Source organism: Nelusetta ayraudi, unplaced genomic scaffold (assembly GCF_046127955.1).
Source record: "Nelusetta ayraudi isolate G7.1 ecotype Tasmania unplaced genomic scaffold, CSIRO-AGI_Nayr_v1 ptg000132l, whole genome shotgun sequence".
NCBI classification, from domain to species: Eukaryota; Metazoa; Chordata; class Actinopteri; order Tetraodontiformes; family Monacanthidae; genus Nelusetta; species Nelusetta ayraudi.
This window is the reverse complement of record NW_027466182.1, coordinates 1,836,877-1,861,321: the sequence shown is the minus strand read 5'-3', so window position 1 is coordinate 1,861,321 and position 24,445 is coordinate 1,836,877. Positions and strand designations below refer to the sequence as shown.

The window sequence follows — 24,445 nt, the reverse complement described above, 5'->3', positions numbered from 1 at the left end:
GAATCTGAATTTGTTATTCAGGTGAGTCCAAAGGATGAACAAATAAATGAAAAAATAATTCATTTAAAGACACTTTAATATGTTTAAAGCCAAGCCCAGGTTCAATGTGGGCACCCCTGAGTGAGATTAAGATGATATGAATAATAAAATCTTAGCTTGTAATGGCAAAAAAAGTGTAAAATTGGGTAAATAAATAACGAGAACTTTGTTTGAGTTTGCAAAAGTTGCACTCGTGAACGAAAAAGACGGCACGTTCAAGCGATCTTTGGAGAGTCGGTTGGGCCACATAAAATGTTTCTCAGAAGGAAATTACTATCTCTAATAAGACCAAAGGAGAGCCATTCACTGCTGTTTTCCCAGGGACGCAGCGGAGAGGCTTATAATAGATGGCTGTGTTTGCCTCCTAATACACTTGACGGCGACGTGCGTCCTTGTGTTTGGCCAGACTCTCACAGCTCTGCCTCCTTCCATTCCCAGATATGGGGAGGAAGAAAAAAAAGTAGTGTCCTCCAGAAGCTGTTCCCCTTCAGCCTCCCAGGTGTCCACCGTCCGCAGACCTTGCGGGTTAAATGAACCTCAGGTTAAACGATGCTGAAAGAAAGCGAGGCAAGCCGCTCGGCAGCAGGCAAAGCGGGAGAGCGGGACCGGATCCCATTGACCTGATTTCAACTGGAGGGAAGAAGAAGAAGAAGAGAAAAAGAAGGAGGTGCAACGTCCACTTGGCCTGCACAATGCAAACTAGTGAGGGGAAATGAAGCAGCAACACTGCTGCCTGACGGTCGGAGGAGTAGAATCATTTTTACGATGTTGTGTTGCCAAAGTCTTCATCTCTGAAAAGCACAGCTCAACGCTAACTGCCGCGCAAGTGCAGTTACATCATTCAGCCTCCATTACCAACACTATGTTTATTTCATATTTGAGCCGTCAAATTAAACGGGTTGGTTCTAATTCCACTTTTCCCACAAACACTGTTGCATTTATCTTTCCCCTCACTCCTCTTCCTTTCACCATCAATCCATTTATTTCTTAATGAGGTGCTGTTAATTGCTGACAGCTGCGTTTATCAGTTTGTGGCGGCCTCCCAAAAAAATCAAGAAAAATTACATGGAAAATTATTATTATTGGATTATTACATCTCTCTTTCTACTCTTTAATCTCTCTCTCAATGAATTTTGGCTCCCTTCCCCAACATGTTGGATGATGTGCAGCAACAAAAACACTGACATGTAGCTGAGATTTATGTGCATGTGTTGATACGTATATTTGGGCCTGCAGCCTGTTTGCAGACCTCAGCAGCCCTGCAGCAAGCACACTCCGGCGTGCAATGAAATGCAATGAAACATTTCAACTTGCCGAGGATGAAAACAAGACAAGACAAAAAAACAAAGTGGCAAAACGATGGACGTAGAACTGGAGGAAATCAGGAAATCCTTGAGCTTCATGACCGAGGAGATCAGCAAAGTCGCTCATGGAGCTAACGGATCAGGTCAAGCACCTGAAAGTGCTTGTAAAGGGAAAGGACAAGAGGATTGAAACCCTGGGAAAAAGGAACCGACGACCTTGAGGCATCCACAGGGTTGGACAATTTGATCACATCTGGATTGGAGACAAAACACCAAACTTTTGGCTAAAACCAAAACACAATTTTCTGAAGGTAAAAACATGTCCATGGAAAGTAGCAGTATTGCAGCTTGCCACACACTACCTTGAGAGGACAGCACATCAAAGCCTGCTATCACAATTTGCTTTGTGAGCTGAAAAAGCAAGATCCACCTCATAAGACCTCATTCTGCCTTCCCCAGACTTAATACCAGGGTACCAAGCAGGTAGAGAGAAAGATGCAAGAGTCTCTGAGGTAAACTCCAGGAAGATCTTCTGGTTAACAGTGTGTGTTAAAGAGGCTTCACGTATCACTAGAGCAAACAGCTGGGCCCGTGACCCCGCGCAAGTGCGAAAGGATTATCGAAGAGTGGGTGGTGGATGTCAAGCCGACTGGCCAAGGCATGGTCGTCTCCTCCGGTGCTATGATGTAACTTTTTTTTCTTCTATTTCCTCCTTAAGGGACGAGAAGCGATAGGAGAGCGGCCGACCGAAAGCCTAAATGAGCCTGAGTGAAGTGACGGATTCGGAAAGTGCAAAGAAAGGGAAGGGGGAAGGCGAGGCCGGCGACGCCGAGGAAGTGAAGGAGTGCAAGTGGAGGGTATCAGACACAGCGCGTGAGACATGAAAGATGATGGTCATACGATAAAATAGAGGATGATGCGGTTTGCAATGTATCCCGCCGCGACAAAAACCTTATATCTTATCCAATTACAGAGCCATTACAGTCCAGCCCCGGCCTTGACAGATAACGCTGCCCGTATCAGTGAAAACGTCAATACCTCAAAAACCGGCTGCGGCAGAAAAGCCATTCCCTTTGGGCGGATAAAACACTATCGCACGCAGAAGACGGGGGATGGGGGGGCGGGGGGGGGGCGGAGGGAGAAGGGTGTGAGGAACTGGGTTCAGCACGAGCGTGCCGATTGTGATAAGTAAACTGACAGTCCCAAATAAAGATTAAGAAAGCAAGCCGAGCGGACAACGACCAAGGCAGCGTGACACTTAAGGAACAAGATCTGAGAAACGGAGGGTGGGGGGGGGCGTGGAGAAAAGAGTGGAGGCGCAAAATGGAAACGAGAGGGGCGAATAACAGAGATGGATGAGGCTGCGGGGGGAAAGGCGGGAGTGCTGAGGGAGGATTTTATGGCTCTGGTGCGAGTCAGGTCAGAGATGCAATCGCTAGAGGTGTAAAAAAAAAAAAAAGAAAAAAGAAAAGATGGGGCGAAAAACTGAGAGACGTAGTTATGGTAAAGACGGTGATGGATGACAGCAGGAGGGAGGAGTGAAAAAAGCGTGAGGTATGAGTGAGAGGAGGCGACTTAACATTAGAGCGGGGAAAGTCTGCGGGTGGGGTCGGGTGACAGCGAGTTGCGTGGCAAAGAGCGGAAGAGCGATGGGAGGGCTTCTGGGGAAAATGGGAGTGCGGAGGGAAGAGGAGCGGCGGCTGCCGAGGAGGCGCGGACGGCGGAGCGTCCCGCCGTCTGCTGATCCATGAAGGGGCCCAGTGACTCTGACACGGTGTTTATCCCACCTTAGAGGACGCCATCCAGTCGAATTTAACCAGCCGCGGCCGACAGCGACAGTGCAAATGGCATGGAAAGGCCCGGCTCTTCCATTCCCGAGCTCCAGCGGAGCGGCCGGCCTCGGTTAGCATTTAGCCCTCTGTTTGCAGCAGCCTGAAAACACTGGCCTTCCTGCCAGGGCTGGTGCTCTGCCGGACTTTCCGCAAAGGGTCGTCCACCTGACAGGGGCTGCCGTCACTGACTTCAGGGCAGTTACTGATGCTCCCTTGTGATGTCACAAAGGGCATGCTTCGATGCTGAAGCAGACGACTGTTGAGTGAAAAAAGCAGAGCAGGCAAATGAAATTAACGGTTGGACTTTCCTATTAGGAAAGACTTCATGAAAATTCATGAAATGTCTATTTTATTCATGGAGTTTTGTCCTTTTTTTAATGTCGGCTTAATTTATGAAATTGTGACTTTATTTAAAAAATGTTGGCTTTTACATCGACTAAATTTTGACTTAATGTCTGAAATTTCAACTTTAAAGTCGAAATGAAAACTTTGAATATAAATATCCTCCCTGGAAATTTTTTTTTTTTCTTTTCTTGATGCCCTTATCCTCTGTCGTACTTTCCTGCTTCTAAACACCAGATGACCATTTTCACTTTGCCAAACTTTTTTTCCGTACCAGGAACTTGTGACTATTTGCGGGACAGATTAAATGATGTCGCCTTGTAAAAAGTTTGGCCACGTTTCACTACTGATGGCCAACTTTTGCCTCCTTTTTCTTGCCAGCGTCCAGCCCTGCAGTCTGCGGTCAAACATATGGCATATTATGGATTTTCTTTTTAAAAGCCCCTTCCAGCAGCAGTGAGCACGACTTAAAGGGGTGAATGGAAGGACAGGCTGGCGGCTGGAGGAGCGGGTTCAAGATGGCAGCCAGAGAGGGAGGCACGTCAGGGTGAGGAGGCGGGGTTAACGGAGTCAACAGATGGACAGGCTGAGAGGTCCGCCGAGACGCGGAAGGTTCCAGAGATCGCGCGGACGGCGAGCGTTTCGCAGGAGGTGGACTGGGAGGAAAGAAGCGTATGAGTGAGATGTGAGAAGGTAAACTGCTGTCGTGGACTGGGGAGGACAGTGGGGCAAAGTTGACAGAGGTTAAGAGCGAGGTGAAGAGTGAGATGTATATTAAAAAAAAAAGAAAGAAAAGAAAGAACAGGGCAGCAGCGGTGAGAAAGGTGAGAGCCGGAGGGGGATAAAGGGAGGTAGCGTGCGTCAATGAAGACAGGTTGACGGAACAAAGTGGTGATGGAAGCGCCGGCCGGCCGCGTCGCCGGAGAGGGACAGCGAGCGAACAAAAGCAAAAAGGCAAAAAAAAATTTAAAAATTAAATAAAAGGGGGGATAATAGAGGAGGTTCAGGGTTGGAGTGCCGGGGGAGCGGCGCTGCTCCCTCGCCTGTCACACGCACAGATGTTTGGGGCGGGGAGGGAAGGGGAGGGAAGGGGAGGGAACAGGGGAGCCGAGAAGGTCAGAGACACCACCTCGTCGGACGAAAAGGGGGGATGAGGGAGGGGAAAAGAGGCTGAGGGGGAGGCAGATGAGGTGATAAAGCCGGGGACAAAGAGCGAGAGGAGAAGTGGAACGCAAGGGGGAAGACGGAGGGAACAAAGGCGCCGCCACCCACGCGATAAAAGCCCCGAGATCGCGGCGCGACTTTTCTGAAATCTGCGATCAGTTCTCTCCCGCGTCGGAGTCAGTCTGGTGCTGTTTTAAGGTGACTCTTGAAAAAAGAAAGAAAAAGAAAGGAGAAACCCTGAAACTCGGTGTGCCTTTCCACCAAATGGTCCCATGTGATAGATTTTCGGATCGTTAACTTTCATCTGGCACTTCAGGGGAGCAACCTCGTGCCATTAATTCTTCAGTGAATTCAGCAATAGGTCTGTGGAAAATAGCATTTTTTTTTTTTTTTTAGCCCTCTGTTTTCAGCCAAGCAACTTTTTTTTTTTTGCTTAATATTGAAAGCAACGTTTTGTTGTTCCTTTCACACGTTTGGAAGGAGGAACCTATGCCTGGCTGGTCGTGCCACTAGCCCCAAATGAAGTGAGGCATCAGTTCCCTTTGTGACATCACAATGTGAGACTTTTTTTGTCACATAAACAGACATAATTCAAAGCTTGAATGGCATGTAAATTCAAGGAAAAATAATCCAGGGACCAAGTAGTCCGTCCATCCGTCCATCCATCCAGTCATCCATCCATCCATCCATCCACTTCCCTCCAGCTCATCTGGGATTGCGTTGCCGGGGCTCAGTGAACTATTCCAGGTCTCCCTCTCCCTGGAAACACTCTCCGCTCCTCTCCAGGGGTCCCAGAGGGCCCGGCCAGGCGGAATAAATAACTGGGCTACCTGGACTCTGTATGTATGGTTTCACAGCTCTGCGGAGAGACGCTAACAATTTGCTTTAAGCTCGGCCACGCGATTCGAGGGAAACTTGTGTTGTCGAGCCTGAGCCGCAGGATTTGCCTCAACCGAGCGATGCGAGAGACTCCCCCCCCCCCCTTTGCTTGTGTCCCTTGCCTGGAGGAAACGGCCAGTGTTGGCAGCGACTATCACTGTGAGATGTTCGTAGCTCTGGCAGCCACAGCCGTTCACATCAACTGGGATTTGCTGTAATGAGGTTACACTTTTTGTTTTTTGGCAAATGACACATTTGTTGTATTACTTGGCCGATTGTGAGACTTGAGTTGCTGCAGACGACAGATACGTCATTCTAGAGTGGCTTAACAGTGTCAAGTTAATGAGCCGTTGAGTTGTGATTCAATCAAAGACAAACAGGCGACCAAAACACACACACTTGTAATTTCACACCTGCATAACACACCATGTGCTAATGGCTTTAATCGCCAGCATTGGATTTCCAGTGGCAATAGGTTTTGGCATTTTTCATAAAACATAAATCAGATTACTCTACTTTCTAAGAGCTACTCTGTTGGAACTTTGTCTCATCACTCACAGGAACTGGATCCGCCAAGAGCAGTTCAAAGAAAATAAAATAAAAAAAAACACAGATTCCCTCAAACCCTCCAACCCACTACGAGTCCGAGTCGGTTGGAGTGACAGTGGGTTTTCAGTGACACTGAAAACCCTGGTTTGTTGCGCGGATGACGCAGCTGGAACCAAACTGATAATGGCGCTAATTTTGAGGACACGTTGTCGAACACAAGCGTCAGGGCGGACATGTTTTTTTTGTCTGAGGCCTGAAAGCTGCGGAACGGAGAAAACCTTGGAATGAAAAGGCTTGACAGAGGAGGAAACAAACAAACAACAACAGCCAATCAAAAAAACAAAAAACCTTTGAGGAAGGCTCCTGCGATCTACTTTTGGACGAGCGTTCTAGTGTCCCTATGAGTCCCGCATGTCTGTATCTCGTTGTGTGAACAACATGCAAAATCGACTCTCCCTGTTGTTCAAGCTACTATTTTTGTTCAAGACACGCAAAAATGGACTTAAAAACGGGTTGTCAGTCACTCCTGGAGATCAAACCTGAATGTGTGCAGGAATCCAAAAGGACGAACGCCGGAACAAATGAGTGATCAAACCATAAGAAGTGACAGAAAGATCAAGGTAAGGGGGGGGCGGGGGGGGGGGAACGGCGGGGACAGACAAGAATTTATGAAACGCTGGGGGAGAGACGTGTCTCCACTGAGCCGAGTGTTCCGGTGACCCCTGATGTGGTTTTTCGGGGATGAGTGACAACACGGCTGCTTGAGAGACACGACACGAGAACAAAAGTGAACTCGGCGGAACAAAAGGCATCAAATGGGGGAGAACGCGTACGTCTGCGTGGGCGGATTGGCAGGCGGATTGGCAGGCGGATTGGCGGGTGTGGGGGTGGGGGTTTAGGTTACTGCTCTTTGCGTGACAAAAAAAAAAAAAAAGTAAAAAAAGAAGCCGCAGAAAGAATCACATCTTAATTGAGATGCCGGGGCCGGCAGTAAAAAAGCGGGCGAGGGAAAACAGCTGGCTGGCCCTCTGCTGGTGATTCATCTTTCTGTCATAGAGCAAAGGGAGCAGATGAAGACGGAGTAATTTAATTAGGAGCGGACAGCCATTATCGATGGATGAGCGGCAGCGGCGGCGGCGGCAGCTCGAGACATCAAACAACGCCCGCAGACGAAGAAGAAGAGGGCGAAGGCTCTCGCTTAATTGTGCAGGAAGCCGGGGAACGCTCGCACCGCCGCCGCACAACATCCTGCGTCCGGGCAAAATATGGGCCGGAAGTTTTTTTTCGGAGAAACTTTTGGCAGAGAATTGAGAATGCGAGAGAGGGGCGGTCAGATAATGAGGCCCGCCAAGAAAAGCAAAGCCGGGAGTTGTTTGGCGGGAAAATGAGACGGAGGGGGAGGAAGAGGAAGGGAGAAAGATGTGAGGGAGGGTTTGTTTTGGGGAGGAGGAGGCGCAGATGAGGTGATAAGCAGGGAGAGGAAAGAAAAAAAAACGAGGCGGGAGAGAAAATGGTCTATGAGGATCAGTCGCGGTACGCGCTTGTGGCTAACGACCCAATCTCACGCCTCGCTACGTTCTGTGGGGACGACGTTGCCGCGTGCATACCTTGTGCTCACATGACAGCGGGCCGGGGTTTTTTTGGGGGGTTTTCTTTTGCAAATGCACACGGCCCATCAGTTTACCTCTCGGCCCCCCAGCGAGGGGAAATCACGCATCTCCCTGTTTTCCTAACAGGAGGGCGGAGTCACGTGACTCGAGATTTGCTTCGCTGGTCAGCCAGCTCCCCTCAAGCTTCCTCTCCAGGGCCCATAGTTTGTGATGTCACAAAGGGGACTCATATGTTGGTTTTAGCTTGATCTTTGCTCGACTGACACGGTCGCGGCCTTGTTTTTGTTCCCATCTAAATGTGCAACAAAACATCAGTTTCAGCGGGAAGCCAAAACAGTGGGAGGCGTTTTTGAGGGACAGCGTCAAAAAGAGGGCTAAATCTGAGATTATTGTTTTGTACCTGCTATAATTAATTGGTGGCGGTGGAATAAAATGATCTGAAAACAGATCTGATTTGAGACCTTGAAGAATTCCTTGTTGGTAAAGGTAAAAAAAAAAAAAAGAATAACAAAAGCACCACTTGAAGTCGATGAAGGAGTGGGTTTGAAAATGCATTCATTGGTATTCATTTAATAAGTTGAAACAGGTTGAATGGGACTTAGCTCAGCACTTTTGGGTGGATGTTCACATCAGTCACTTCACTTTGTCGGGCAATAAACGACTTCACTTAGGATCGACGAGGCGCAGAGTCATTCTGAATGACTTTGAAAGCTTCGGGGAGGATTTGGAGATGACTGACGGGTCTTGGAGGGGAAGCTGGGCTTCGGGTTCCTGGCACACGCCACCAAAATTAAAGAGGGAGTCACTCAGCAGGAAGTTAAAATTTAATTTGAATTTCGTAACATTTTTGGAGGACGTACATAGAGAATTGTTATAAATGTAAATACTGGGGCAGGCAGTGAAAGGGGAGGAACAAGCATGAAAGGCTGTGCAGAGTCTTTATCAGCGTGTTCTGTCTTTAAAAAAAAAAAAAAAAAAAGAACCCAGAGGCTAGAATTGTCCCTGCTGGATTTATCCTGCTACAAAAAGACGGGACACGGAAAAAAAAAATAAAATAAAAAAAAAAAAAAACAAGAATGGAAAGAGACAAGAAATGTAATTACACTGTGACGGGCAATCAGGCTGATGGTTCTAAAAAAAAATAATAATGTCATGATATAATTCTGAAATTATGATGAGAGGAGGGAGAGGAGGAGAAGTATGAAGATCTCGTCTCCAGACTAATCACATTTGATATTATGACGACTGGTGTCTGGTTATTTAAAAAAAGGAAGAAAAAAGTGTGGTTATGGGAGTTTGACACAGTCAGGTTTAATTAGCTTCCCCCCCGTCAGGAAAATAGAAAATGAAAAAAACCAAACAACGGGCATGTGCCTGACATGCCCACAAATGGAGAAAACCACACACTCTTCACATCAGTTAGTTGCGTGGAAGTGGGAGTTGTCGCCGCGGTAAAAACATTCACATTAGCAAGACCGTCGCCGGCTGGACGGCTGTCTGCCACGCCGTCGCATCACCTCACCGCGGCAAACACTCGGACCGAGTTCTGAAAACTCAGAAAAACAAAAAAAACAAGTTCTGAAAACTCGGGCAGCTGTCAGCATTCACAGCGCCGGCTTAATATGAGCGCTGTGTCCCATTGATTTTTGTGCCTCCCCTGCTCCTAAAACGCCAGGAGATTGGAGCGGGTTGGCCTTTTTTTTTTCTTTTTTCTTTTTGCATCATTTCGCGCTTTTTCAGCGCTTTTCCCCCCCCCCGCCCCCCAACTGACGGCAGCGTTGCCAAGAGAAGCTTTTGCTCGGAGGCACTCCTCCTCGCACTTTGCTCCAGCTTGCATGTGTGTAGGGGAGGGAGGGTTGTTTGGGCGTTCTGTTTTTTTTTTTTTTTTTCATTTGATGAACAAAAAGGCGAGCGTGGGGCGGTAATGCTGCTCCTCTCAATGCAAATGCACGTTAAGAAGCTTGCGATTGCAGGTATTAAGTGTGTTCAAACGTGTAATGCCTGGCGGCGGTGGTTTTGTGCAAACAGGCGTGCGGATGTTCGCCACGCATAGACATGTCGAGTAAAGACACGATTAGGCTGCCAAATCTCTCCCAGCACCGTACCCAACGAGCGTGTTTATTTTTGATCTTTGCATGCACGCGATTGCATGCGACCCTCCCGCAGACCTCCAAAACAAAGAGCTCTATTTTAAATAGAAAGTAGACAGTTTGAGAGAAGAAGACTGATCTGAGTTCTGGATTAAAAGTGTTTAATAGGACCTCTGATCTTCTGGGAGAGAACTAGTAATGGAGTAATGGTAATGGTCCACAGACATTCAGTCATTAAAGGTTCCAAAATAGTGTTTTCATTTAGCAAGTCGGGCCTCCAGTCTTGGTTTTAAGAGCCAAAAATCAAATGTTTTAGAAGCTGCTGATTTTCAGCCGGAACCAAAGAACGGTCGGAAAAAGACAAAACCTCTTCTGAGTCTACACTTCTGCTGTGACATTCAGATGGCCAACGAAGACTTTCGGGCCGTTGGGTCGAGCCGCTGCGTTTCGGACTAAGCAGAGGCTCATCAAGGTGTACTTTTTTTTTTCTTTTTTTTTTTTCGCTCGAATTCAGTATGCTGACGGGGTGACGACCTCGTCGTCTGTGCCCAGTGTCGTCGAAGGACACGTCGTCACCGAGAGAATGAAAGCGGCATCGTTGGACATCCCCCACCCCACCCTCCTCCACACCGCCGTACATACATTTCCCCCCTGGAATGACTTTGCGACATTTAAAGTCAACTTTTAAAGTCAACTTTACCCGTCACACATGGTCGTTTTAAATTTTTTTAATCACTCTGGAAAGCGCCAGCCAAACTGCCTTGGGCTCTCATTTAACATTTCAAAAAAAAAATAATTCCAGAGTGATATATCACTCCCTTATTTAGATTACCTTTAGTCCATTAAAAAGCAACCCGTGTCCGGAACGAGCTCCGCCTCTGGCCCTGCCTGTGACAGGAGGCGACCGATAGCGTGTTTGGACTTCAACCCTCAGATCTAATTTTTACCCCTTCCTCCATCTTGTTGTTGTTGTCATTGTCAAAGCAGGGATAGCCCTTCTATTTCTCTGCGATGCTAATAATACCAACAATAACAATAATAACAGGAGTGTAGTTAAACAGAGAATTACCCAGGCTTTATTTGCTGGCGCGCCGCTCTGTCGTCGCGGTCGTACAGTGTGACTATCTTAGATGTAAAAGTATGAATTATTAATTGTGTAAACATGGAGGGACGTAATTGTCTGGCTCCATTCCCTCCACCCACCTCCACTCCCCACCCGCTGTGGAAATGAGCTTCGGTCTGAGTTGCCGAGATAATGGATGGAGCTGGGGGACGGGGGGAGAGAGAGAGAGAGAGGGAGAGAGAGAGGAGTAAAGACAGGAAGCGTCAGAAATGTCGATGGAGAAAGAAGAGGGGGAGGAGGAGGAGGAGGCGACGGCGCATTAAAGAACCCCTCTTAAATTAGACACACATACCGCTGTGCCTCCATGCGCAGACGTGGTGGAGTGGGAGCTTTCAATCTGCTTTACATTTCAAACGCTAATTAAAAAGGTGCTGTTTTTTGGGGGGGGGGGTTTTGCGGGTGCAGCCACAAAACAAAGATCATCCATCTTGCCAACCTGCAACAGGAGGCGTTTTCAAACAACAGAAGAAGATCAGGATGAAGGAGCTACTGTAGGATGTAAATAAAGTCCATTAGCATAAAGAGAATAATAAGAACAAAATCCACTATCCACTTTGCATAACAATACTTTCTATGTTTTTTGCACCACATGGAGGTACTGGACAGATGCAAAAGGATTTAGCAACGCTCCCTTTGATGCGTGAAACACGGAGTCGCACCCACAACTCACAACAAGACCTTTTGCAGACGGACAGTTCACATTTTTCTTAGTCGGCCCACAGATCCATCCCGAAATGTGCTTTTGGGTTTGGGCGGGGGCTCTGGATCGATACGCAATCAGCTGGCTTTTCTGTGAGACTCACCTCCTCTCCTGTTGAGCTTGGCATATCCGGGCGCGTATCCGTTGGAGAAGACGGACGAGCTGGTGAAAGCCGTGTGGGGCAGAGCGGACGCCAGAGCCTCGTCGCACTTTTCTGCAGAGCCGGCGAGGGTGGGGTGGGGTGGGGTGGTGGGGGGTTGGTGGGGGTAAGAGGGAGTGGGGGTAGATGAAAAAGAAAGACAAGAAAGGTTGATAATTAGTATTGTTTCATTGCGTCGGTCAAGGAATGTGGCTCGGCTCTCTAGCTGAGCTCAGAAAGACCTGAACCGCTGGGGTCCATCATTAATTCAAGCCGCCTGAATAATGCAGATTTTATGCGTAACTTCATTCGAAACGTGAAACACAATGTACAGAAAAAAAACTGTCTGCTTCCTTCCTCGACACCACTGAGACGTATTTCATGGTTTGAAGCAAGTCTCTGCCTCAATCTCTGCTGCATTCGTATTTCCAAATATCTGATCAAGTGAAATATAATTTTTTTTTTTTCCTGTCTCAATACAAGCCCCGGTACAAACAAGTGTATGTGTTAAAAGCCTGAAGGGCTGCGTTTCCCTGATGTTCAGCACATGAACTGAAATGTTCTGAGATATCAAGCACAGCCATGACCCCGGTATTGTTATTACTTGCTCCAGGCATTGAATATTGTTTTTTTTTTTTTCTTCTTCTTCTTCTACCTCCTTTAATCTTGGTCACGCTGATTATGACATCCAGTATTTTTCTCAGCCTACACACATTCACGGCTAATTTTATTCCACTCATCATCCTAAAATAAGCGGCTAATATTCTTTCAAAACGAGTTCTTGTTTAACCCGTTATCTGGAAAGGAATCATATGTAACCTTGACAGGCTAATTATAATACACAGTAATAAAATAATAAGTAAAAGGTTCCATACAGTCATTAAATTTATCATGAGCCACTGAATCCGCGTTCAGACTGCGAGCCAAAATCTGTTTCGATTGAAACCGGATGGTTATTTTCGAGTCTGAACAGTCACGTTTTTTGCAAAAACGGATTGAAACTACCTTTGGGAAGTAGTTTTCAACAATGTGGCCCAGTCTGAACAGAGCAGTCAGCCCTAAAAATCGAATCTGAGAAGGAATCTGATTTGAATCAGATTCGCCTGCAGTCTGAACGCAGCCTATGTCCATCTGCTTAAAACTACTAAAAAAAAACACTTTCTGCTGCAAGTTACAGTGAATATCATTGTGCAGGTGTGAGTCCTTGGATGCAGGGACTTGGGGTGCTTTCTAGGGGGGAAAGCGTATTCAGGAGGTTTAGCTCCAGTGCTGCCTCAATGCCAACTTTAAAATCAACATGCCACCAGGTGCAAGTAAAATCCGAGGAATCGAGGAGGAAACGCATTCGGGTTGCCAAAAAAAGGCCAATCAACAACCGCATTCCCTCACAGTCCACCAAGAAAAACACTCCCTCAGTACATTAAGTTCGCACAGAGAGGTTGTGAATGGGCTGTCAGGCCAGCAGCGGTCAGTCAATGGCTCTCAGTCATCGCGCGTTTCTGCGCACGGCTGTGTCGTCCGGGGCGCCGCTTGCTGTGGCTGGAAGTCAGAGGAGTGCCGGTTTCGCCCGGGCGCGCTGAAAAATATCACCTCGCGTCACAGGTGGCTTCACGGGGAAACAAATAACATCCGGAAAGCCCAGTAATGTATGAGTGCTTCTGTGGGGAGGAGCAAATGGTCTGTGGCCTCCATCCCAGATCCATATTTTACCCCGGCGTCCACACACACACACACACACACACACACACACACACACACACACACACACACACACACACACACACACACACACACACACACACACACACACACACACACACACACGGTTCCTCCGTGTCGCGTGGCCTGTGGCTGTCAGGACTGGGAGCGCGAGATCGTGGCCCGTGATATTTGCACACAGCGATCTGTATGTTTAGGTACATCGAAGTGAGGCAAAAAAAAAAACGACTACAAAATCCCAGTGCAAATGCCAGCCTGTCCCCCAGGAGAGTGCGAGATGGATCATTTTACACATGATGGCGGGATACGAAAGGAGGAACGGGGAGGGGAAGAGGCGGGGGCCGTGGAAGAGATACGCCGGGCAAAATAGGAAACAGGGAAAAAAGAAAACAGGGAAAGGGTACTGCCGTCTTTATACAACATTGTGACATTTCCAAGGAGATAAATAACAGATGTTGGAATAAAGAGAGAGAGAGAAAGAGAGAGAGAGAGAAAGAGAGAGTGCAATGACGCAAGTGTGTGACAAGCTGGTTGCTTTTTAGGCTCCTTTTGTTGTTTTGCAATGATTCCGGTCAATAATTTTTCTCCGGCTTCTCATTAAACTACCCAGAAGTGACGAAAGACTGTTAATTTCTTCCTCAACATGGCTCCAATTTTGGTAACCATCCCTTGTGATGTCACAAAGGGCACTGCTCAGTGACCAAATCCCCCTCCAGCAATACAAACAAAGCCTCATTCCGAGCAGGAAGCTATAATCAATTATTTTTGCAGAAGGCTGCAAACACAATTAAAGCTGCAAGCAGCGTTTGCGGGACTGAGCCACCGTGGCCGACGCGACCCCTGATGACCCCGACCTCTGCCAACGCCTGCAATTGACCCCCGTCCTCTACCAACGCCCGGCTACATCTGCTGACTCTAAAAAGTAGTCTATGCAGGATGAGTCCTTCAAAGGATGTGTCATTCATAGGATGCGTCCTACCAAGGAAGGACGCATCCTACAAAGGAAGGACGCAAGGACGCATCCTACAAAGGAAGGACGCATACTACAAAGGAAGGATGCAAAGGAAGGACGCATCCTACCAAGGAAGGACGTAAAGGAAGGACGCATCCTACAAAGGAAGGAAGCTTCAGGACCATATCTGGGTAAAAAGTCATGAACAAAAAGGTAAAAGCAAGAGAAGAAGTTGTTCCAAAGCAGATTTGCAAGATCCCCACCTTACTTTGCGACGCGCTTCGACAGTGTGGCTGGCGAGTCGCTCAAACAGGGAGGAACATTCGCTGTTCTTTTGCCAGTCTGCTGAGCAGATGACACAAAAATGGCCTGTCTGCCTTTAATGATTGTGGAAGTGTGGCACTGTCAGGTCTGTCCTCTTGACAAACGCCGCGAGCGGATGTTCGGGGACCTGAGAGTTTTCTTCTCTTTTTACTTTCCTTTTTCCCCCCTCCTCGGTCAGTAATGAACAGTTGAAACTGTCCAAAATGTCAGCGGCCACGTGGAGATCCAAAACTGCCAGCGAGCGTGAGCCTCAGCCCGTGAATGCCTTTGGTCTCTGACGTGGCCTCAAGCGATCGGGGGAGCCTCGGCTCTCTGTGTCTTCCATTTTTAGCCCGCTGCACGCTTGAAATGCGTGTGGGCAAGAAACGGAGTTGATTGAAATATGGTACGTGACTAAAGTTTGTTTTTGCAGCGCCCGCTCAGGCCTCCCACGGTGACCTCATTCCTTCCAAAAACTTTTTGAAACTAAATTAGGTCCATCTGAGCAGAGACGCTTTATTTTAGGGGCTATAGGACGCCAAGGGCAGACTGACTCTGGCTCAGTCTGATGGGCGTAGACGCAATGTTTTAGGATATTTCTAACTTATCCAATTGCAAAGGTGAACTTTAATGACTTTTATGATATCGCAAAGGGATGGTTTCCAGAACGGGGCGTTTGAAGCACACACTTTCTAAAGAGTGGACCAAGTGGACGATGGAAATGATGGGGGTTTCCTCATATATGGTGACCTCATTTAGGAAATAAACTTTTGGAACAATACCAGTAATAAAGAAAACAAACAAAAAGGAGATAATAAAATATAAGACGAACAAAAGCACTCCATTATAAGCATGAGAGAATAGAAGAGTCTTTAACCTGGATTTAAACATGTTCACACTTGGGGCTGACTTCACTACTGTTGGCAGCTTATTCCTTTTGTGTGCAGCATAACAGCTAAATTCTGCTTCGCCATGTTTAGTTTGAACTCTGGCTTCCACTATCTGACCTGCAGATAGTGAGACAGAACTTTAAAGTCTATTCTATAGCTGACTGGGAGCCAGTGTATAGTCTTCAGAACTGGAGTAAAATGCTCTGGTCTCCGATGGAGTTTGATGGCTCCCAATTGACTTTTAAAGTACACACCACATGTCTAGCAGCAGAGAGAAAGTGGCTCCTCACTTCATAAGGAGTCAGATGAAAGGAATTTTTTTGTTGTTGTTGGTTTTTCAAGGGGCCAAATGACCACTAATTAGCTGGCCAGGTACACAAGCCTGTTATGCGGCGCACCTGCAGCCGCATGACAGCAGGTCCCCGGTGGGATTCACACCGAGCTATAGGACACAAATTAACAGATGTTCCATGACGGGAAGAGGAGACCTCCGTAATTGGCATTGCAGATGGCTGCACATGGAGTAGCAGTTTGCCAGTGTCTTTCGACAAAAACTCAGTGGTAAACACTTGTATGACTCGCCGGAAGACACACGATACCGGTCACGGTCACTTAAGCAGCCAAGAGCTCGGAGCTCGAATTGGAGGAAGAATTTCCGCAGGTAACTGAGCACGACGACAACTCTTTACTTTGTTTGTTTGTGGTTTTTTTTTTGTTAAATCAAGAAACCGGACCAAGCAAAGAAAGTCAAACAGTTTTGGCGCCGAGAGCAAGAGAGCCAAAAACTGACAGTTCCTCCGAGTGGCTTGTCGAACCTGGTTTCTGAAGCGAGTCGATAACTCAAAGAGCCATATTAAAATGCCTGTCCTTAAGGAAAAATAAACATGTTTAGCTGTGAACGGCACACAAATCACCCGGGGCCCAGGAGTCCAGCGACTACATTTCCAATGAAGAACTCGGAATTTATCTTCGCTGCTTCCCGAGCCTCTTGCACACAGCAGTGAACGTGGCATCGTGGAAAATTTAATAAAATGGGCCGTCGACGTTTTGATGTTTACGTGAGGGGGGTGAATATACTGTGCTTGCGCTCACTTTACATAAAAAATACAGGGGAGGAAACCTCAAGTCAACAAAACACTGGGGTCTATTCTGAATAATTAGTTTAGTCAGACTGTGGCATTCCAGTTTTCCACTAGTGGGTGAAGTCACCTTCAGTGGTGTGAATGCATGCAACCTCGAATGCAAATGCATTTTGCCGTTATCCTATCTATTCTTGTGATTGAATGCACGGCAGGACGTAAACACTTGCGAAAACACAATTGGCACAACTAAGGTAAACAGCCGATCAATAGATGAAAAATAATGCAGTATCTCCAAAGCAGTGGAATTAAAGTGTAGTCAGAAAGCAGGTAAGAAGAGAGCCGACACAATGAAAAAGGAAACGGAATAAAACCAGGAAACATACAACAAAAAACAACAACAACAAACAAACGCAAACTGCTGTTGTGTCACCATTCATTTCTGCTGAAGCCTTCAGACATGAAAGTTCAACACAGGATTTACAGCATATTTGTTTGTGAACCCAGTAAATATTAGACGCATTTATACCAGGTGTCAAATCCAACCAATGTCTCCGACATGACTCCCAGAAGCCTGGATGACAAGCATCAAAGTTCCATAGATCCAAGCAGTGTGCGTCACACACGTCAGCCTCACCGTGCATTCAGCACAAGCTCGCGCTTCACACACTGAAGGTTGCAATTAAAATGGCCTGTTGACTCTTCGACAAAGGGTCGGCTTTCTGAAATGGGAAGATGAAACAAAGGACTGGCGAGAAACTGATTCCTTTCAAGCTTGGTTCAGGCTTGAAAAGGATTTGGCTGTTCTGCGCCATCGTCTTGTTGCCAAAAGAAGTGAAATTTCCGGAGAGAAATCAGCCACATTTCTTTATCGTTACAGTTTTCAATATCCAACCGTTTTGCTGCTGTGCATTTTGCTTTTTTTTTTTTTTTTTTCTTTCCCAAACCTTCCCTCCTCCCCACTGCTCCTCCTCCTACCCGCCGCCACCTCCAGACACGCCAGCTCTTTCGCCTGAGCCTGCTAATCCAAAAGAATTCTGGGGCCAGATTCATTTTTCATGTCTTGGAAGCCTCACCAATCGTTTCCTTTTTTTTTCTTTTCTGTCAACAGATCGCCTGCCCGGTGCCAACGCGAGCGCATAAACGAGATGTTTTGGTTGCGGCGACCGGCGCGCACACAAACACACACACACACACAAGATGAAGACAAACACAGGCTCCTCTCTGCAGACGAACAAGACGTCCATCCATCTGTCGGAGGGAAATTTAGACGTTGAAACGCTGCTAGCTGGGGATTGGGGGGCGGGGGGGGGGGGTCCATTCAACGTTCAGTACATAATGCAAACTGCAGTCGTGCGTTTTTACAACAGACACATTAAACGCAGCTTTCAGTGCGTCACTTCCTACCTGCCTTAGGAGGCAGGGGACGCGTTTGCAGGTTTTGCGGGACGTCATTAGCCAACCTTCTGTCACATCCCTCAATGGCACGAGGACGGGAGCTCGTCAGTCTTGCGCTCAGATAGCGCGAGCAGCTCAATAAGTCCTCGCGGGCCTCCTGTACGTCGGCTCATTTATTATTTATCCCCGTAATTAAATGGCTGCTCGGGATGACTGATTCCCCTTGCCACTGTTAATTTGTGGATACGGGAGGCGGCTGAATCATCTTCTTGTGATTTTTTTTTCTTCGTTAAATGATTGAATTATCATTCATTTTTGATGAAACTTTCCTTCATCTGGAAGGTACGTATTTTTATCATTTAATTTATTTTTTTAGAAAATATAGTTTATGACTCACCAAAGCAAAACATTGACAGAAATGAAGGACGCAAAGAGGTTTGGTTGAAAAAAGGTATCGACTGGCAGGTGGGACTTGAGGGAAAAGACAAAAACAGCAGACCCGGTGATTCATCCCAGAACTCCAAGCAGTGCAAAGTCAGCGAATTAACAATGAAAAAAAGCACTGAAGTGCATCCGACTGAATGCAAACGAGCTCTGGGTGACGTCTCTCGACGTCACTTCTGTGCCATTTACATCAGCCGGCGGCACTTTGATCAAATGCTGGAACTTTAAGGAAGTCATGAGGTGCAAAAACAGCCGTTCTGCCCCTGAGGGGAACAACTGAGGCAATAGGTTGTGGGGATCGGGGGGGTGGGGTTAACTTGCTGCCCATGTGACAGAAGTTGGTGTTTGGGTGTTACAGGATGCCCAGGGAGTCTCCTTGCAGTTTCATGGCAACCCGACGTGGTTTCATCATTTCCGCGCTCCCCCTCTGGCGTCACGGTGCGCGATGGCCGCGACTGACGCCGGGTCACATCAGCCGCATTCCCGGTGAACTCTGGACCGTGACCATTGGCACTCGGAGCCAGAAAGGGAATAATAACAAAACAAACAAAAAAAAAAACCCTCCCCATCTCTTGGTGATACACTCCTCCTGCGCACAAGGGTCGCAGCGCGGGAGCAGGGGTGCGACGGCTTAAAAACAGCAAAGGGGGACGGCGCCGCGGTGGGAAGTCATCTCCCGCACAAAAGGGCAGCGGGCGGACACGGCGAGTTAATGCGCGCGTCCCCGTCGCGCTTTTTTTTTTTCTCGCGCGGGGGCAACTCGCGGTCACAGCTTGTTTCATCTTCGGCGGACGCAATCATCGGCTGATTTTCCAATTGGGCGGCTCGCCGCACAGCTGGTCGGACTCACACCCAGGAGGAGGGTCGAGAGGGTCAGCGAGAGAAGTCGCTTGACAGGCGACGGTAAAATGCATATTGCATGTGCTATTGAATGCTCTGTGATTCACACACGACTTGAATCAGGGGTGGAAAAAAAAACAAACAGATTTTGATGCAGCAAATACCTTCTAATGAGCACGGGAGCGCACGTGCATCGAAAACATTAATAGCTAAAGCGAGGCCTTGATTGCTGAGTGCGTCTGCATGTTGGTGTCAAGTTCGAGAGTTGATTGAAATGTGTTCATTTGCACGGAGATGATTATGTTTTTTCAGCATCTCTCATGGGATATTTGATATTAACTAGCTGGTGTACCGGCCGCTGCACACACTGGCACGTGTACTCAAGATGCAATGACACACACACTCAGGAAATCACAGCGGTAAGATTTCAGAAGAGCTGCGCTGCAAATTAAAAATATGGTGAAGAAAATGTAACAATGCACAAAAGGTGCAAAAATGGAAATAAGATCATCTGCCTTCAACATCTAAAACTCCAAAGAAAGAAGAATTAGAAAAGCACAATAGCTTAAAAAAAAACAAAAAAACAGTTGGAGCATAACAATCTAACACTTAATAATAACAAAGCTGAACAGTTTGTGATCATTTCTCCCCCCTGTGAGTGACTACAGAGCCACCACAAGCAATCAGCAAATCACCGGCTCCGGAAGAGCCATTCGTTATTTCCTCCACAGTAGCGGGAGAGAAGTCGTGAGCCTCTCTTCCGGCCTCCTGCGGACTCCTAAAAAATGATTTGAAGCCAATCTGGCGGCCAGAACTCCCTCCGCCCCTCCGCCTCCCTTCTGCAAGCCCAAAACTCCGCCATGCTGAGAAACAATATGTGCGGCGGCAGCGTGAGGAGGATGCAGAGGGACGCAGAGCTGAGGCAGACGGAGCGAGAAAGGATGGGAGGCGTTGAGGAGAAGAAAAAAAAAAATGCGGTTTCCGCAAAGGAAAGTCCCACTGAGCATCTGCTCCTTTAAGTTTTCCGTCTCAGAAACGGACTCACGCAGGTTTTGCAATATGGGCTGCTTGTTATATTTAGATTGCTGATCGGGATCAGGTATGTACAGCGGCCGACAAAGGCCAAAGACAGCTGCAGGGATGGAAACAAACACAATGCTAAACAACGTACACAAAGAGAATCGTGCAAGACATAAAAACATAAAATGAATCATCAAATGTGCTGCAAACAGAGAAGCGATGCAAAACGCAACGGATGCAAACCAAGAGAACGCATGCAAACAATGAAAATGCCCCTTCAACGGAAGTGCTCCAAACCTGCAGGGGGCGCTCTTAGCGGAACAGCTCAATGGAGAGACACACAGGCAGACTGAAAATGACTGACAAGACGGTGATTCAGACAATAGCAGCGAGGTACGGATTAGCACGCTAATTTGACCTTCAATTAGAGGACATCTCACGCCAGTTTCTACAAGGCAGTCGCACTGTGTTTGGCCCTTGTCGGCCACCATAGATACAGACACATTAAGACGTATCATTTTCAAATATAAATATTATAATGGCCTCACAGCAGCAACAGTCAGCTCTGAAATTAGATATGTTCCTTGCGGTTGGAATGGCACGGCTGGCGCTGGGAGAGAAGCCCTCCTCCTCCCTCCGCCAGGCGCCACCTTAAAAAGATCACATTTGTTTTGGCCTTTGGGTGACTTCCTTGTGGAATCGCTGTTAATTAGCCACAGCTAATTTAATCTGTCAGGGGCACTATTTGTCATTCTAACTAGCAAATGTGACATTTAGAGGCGCCGAGAAAGTCATCTGAATGCCTCTCGCTGCCGAGCGGATGAGGACGGTAAAATTGTTATTTCTTAGTAAGTACGTCACTGTAAGTAAAAAAATAGAGAGGGGAAAATAGAAGGCAGCAGAGTCGATCCAATGATTCCCAAGTGCAGCACCCCTGCTGCTTGCAGCATGTGATAATTGTTGGTACTTTAGCTTGTAGCCTTTAACCCTCTTGGTAATATCCTTTCACTGGACGCCAGGCGACAGAAATACAAAACAATGCATTGGTTGCCAGGTAACCGCTGTTGACGAAGCCCGACTCTCCTGGCTCCCCTGCCGATGGTCGAAATCTCACAATCATGACCACGTGGACGTTTCCACTCATCGTCTAGAATGGTCGTGGCCATGCAGTCTAAAGACACTGGGTTTTATGTGCAAGTTTTTCCTTAAGCCCCGTTGCCCTCTGAATTCCTATGATATATCTCGGCCCCTTACGGCTGCAGGGCGAGAACAAAGAGGGCGAGGACGAGTCTCTCCTTTTGATAGGTTATGTAGCGCCGCGATCGATAAGTTCCCGCTCTCTTCAGATGTACTCGAGTCCGAGGGGATTGCGGGGGAGAGGAATTAAAAAAGGAGAAGAGAGGCGAGGCGAGGCGATGGCCTCAATGAGAGAAATACATCACGGTGGAGGAGACAAAGAGGAGAAGGAGAGATGAGGCGAAATACAGAGTGTGTGAGGGAGGGAAAAAATAGCATTCGGTGTCTGGCGATTTCGAACCACGACATTTGAAGGTGTTGGTGTTTTGGCCTCGTCTAATTAAACACAGAGGATGATCTGAGTTTGGCCCACTAGCAGATCATGCTAGCTAGCAGAAGTAGCAGACTGGTTCCAAACAGCAGAGAGATGTAGTTTGTATGTATATATCCTTGCCAAAGCTACCCAGTGTGTGTGTGTGTGTGTGTGTGTGAGTGTGTGTGTGTGAGTGTGTGAGTGTGAGTGTGTGTGTGTGTGTTCAACTCATGCCGGGAGGAGTAGGGGAAGTCCAGTAGTAATTAGACGTGAACTTCGCCTGCTAAACGACCTTCAGTTCCACGTCCGACGGCAGGCTGACAAATTAGGGTTCCCTCCTCCTGCGGCACGGGGGGCTTCCTCAGGTTAATGGGAACCGGTGGGGGGGGGCAGCACTTCGTTCAGGCATCACACTCACGCCGACAGGAACCCAAAGTTGTTGCCGAGCCCACTGCGGCAGCGGCTGCACGGCTCTCCTCTTCGGGGGAGGATTTAGCATTGTTCTCCGTGTCGGTGAAACCTGGCAGCGCTCGCGCCGGGAATTAGCGTCGCTCCTGGCCAGCAGGCACACAACCAGGCTTACGGCGGTTGGCTTTGTTTGTGCCGCGCCCCGACGAGGAGCTAAACGTGTTTGCTTGTCACAAATCGACTAATGTTTCTTCCGCTAAGTCACCAGAACAATATCCGCAGCTCTCAGATGAGATTCTTTTTTCTCTTTGTGGCTAATCGAGTGGATTAGAAAGTGACGCATTTCGTCTTTCATATATATAAAAAAAAACAAACGCTTAAGGAGGGTCGAGTTCTTCTTCTTTCACACCTCCCTTCTGTGCAACGGTATATTTTACATCCTTTTATATTTTATTCTCCGTCTGTCCCTTTTCATTTATTTTTCCTTTCTTCCCCAACGTCCTTCCTCCTGCTCCAACATCCGTCATCAACGTCTTGCCTTCTCGTGTCTGCCACCTCCCTGCAATTATCTCCAGGAGCTGGATGGAGTGGGGGAATTGATCAGGTTTTGAAGGCTTCCGAAGGGCAACACCGAAGTAGAAATGAAAAGGAACAAGGAGTACCGTGGTGGAACCGTGATGACACGAGGAGCGTCCACGAGGCACTGGAGGAAGAAAACGGGAAGCACCGCTGAAGCAAACGCGTTTGCCGAAATTAGAAAAGAAGAAACACAGGGATGGATGTAGAAAAGAGAGGGAGTGGTACAGTGGAGGTATTTCATAGAGTACTACAGCGAGCTGTAGCCTCGTGGGCGCACAAATTTGCTTAAAGGTCCAGCGCACAACACGTTCGCAGATCGGCCCGGTTCACCAGCGGAGCCATATTATCACGGGTCAACGCTTTAACCCCACTGTGAGTTCGCTGTCGGGGTGCCTGCATAGGAAAGTCAAGACACAGCGTGGCGTCACACGGCAACGGAAGAAAAAAAAAAACCACAACACGAGGCGAGGTGGAATAATGCAGACCAGCACGAGCGCGGTGCTTAAACCCAAAGGCGAGCTATGACGGCAGTACGCCGGGCTGACGTACGACAGCGCTGCAAAGAACCCCGAAGCAAAACTGACTCGCCTGGCAACCCGAATGAATCTTTTGAAGAGGGTTCCCACAAACACCTCGGTTATTTAAGAGGTGATTTATTCTTGAAACAGCCACTCTAAGGAGGAATGATTTTGAGGCCCACTTTGTCTCCCTGCTCATTAGTCCAACAGTGCAATCTGCAAAACACACACCATGAAATGAAACATAGGCTCTGAGGCTCCGAGAACGGCTACGGGAGTTATTACAAAGAGAGCAAATTACAGCTGGTAGTGCTGCTTATTCTTTTTTTTTTTTTTTGTTTTGCCACGATCAAAGACAGTAACATATGAGCAATTTCTACAATAATGCTTTCTTTCTTAAAAGAAGAGAAAACAGTCTTTACGCTCCGCTGTAATCGCCATTGTGTCATTCTCCCCGGCTTGCAAACACTTGTTTTGTTTGTTTTAATTTGCAGTGTGAAGTATCATTAACCGGCAACGCTGTCCCCGATACATTTTGCCTTTCATGTGAAATTAGTCCCACCACGCAAGACACAGCAATTCCTCTGACATTTTCCACATGGAGAGGAGCATGAAATGAAAAGGCCCGCGTGAAGCCGGCCGGGGCGGGCGGGCGGGGCCTAATGGTCTCGACATCCACTGAGTGAAAGTCATTTATTTCCGAGCGAACCGCTCGACTCCGGGAGGAGTTCTCGTTGTTTGCACAGATGTAATAAATAACTTATTGGGGATTTGTTTCGTGCACTGCGAGAGAGTGGATCAGCGCTACTCCAGTTTACATTTTAGCTAAAGAGGAGGAGGAGGAGGACGAGGAAGAAGAAGAGGACTGATTCACTGCAAATAATCCCCCACTCCTCTGCACCTGATCCAGCCCAGTGTGGGGCAGCGGCCGGCCACCGTGCAGCCACTGCGGACAGACACCAGATCGGAGTCAGA

General features: G+C 47.7%; 1 protein-coding gene across 1 annotated transcript in view; it reads right to left on the bottom strand.

Moving 5' to 3' along the window:
• The window catches only part of cntnap2a (contactin associated protein 2a), a gene marked incomplete at its 3' end in the record, with an annotated part of 146,261 nt that overhangs the window by 49,976 nt on the left and 71,840 nt on the right, over nt 1-24,445 (bottom strand). Inside the window, exon 2 of the mRNA XM_076051133.1 lies at nt 11,736-11,846. Within this exon, the coding sequence (XP_075907248.1) occupies nt 11,736-11,846 (111 nt within the window). The remainder of the gene's footprint in view (nt 1-11,735; nt 11,847-24,445) is intronic.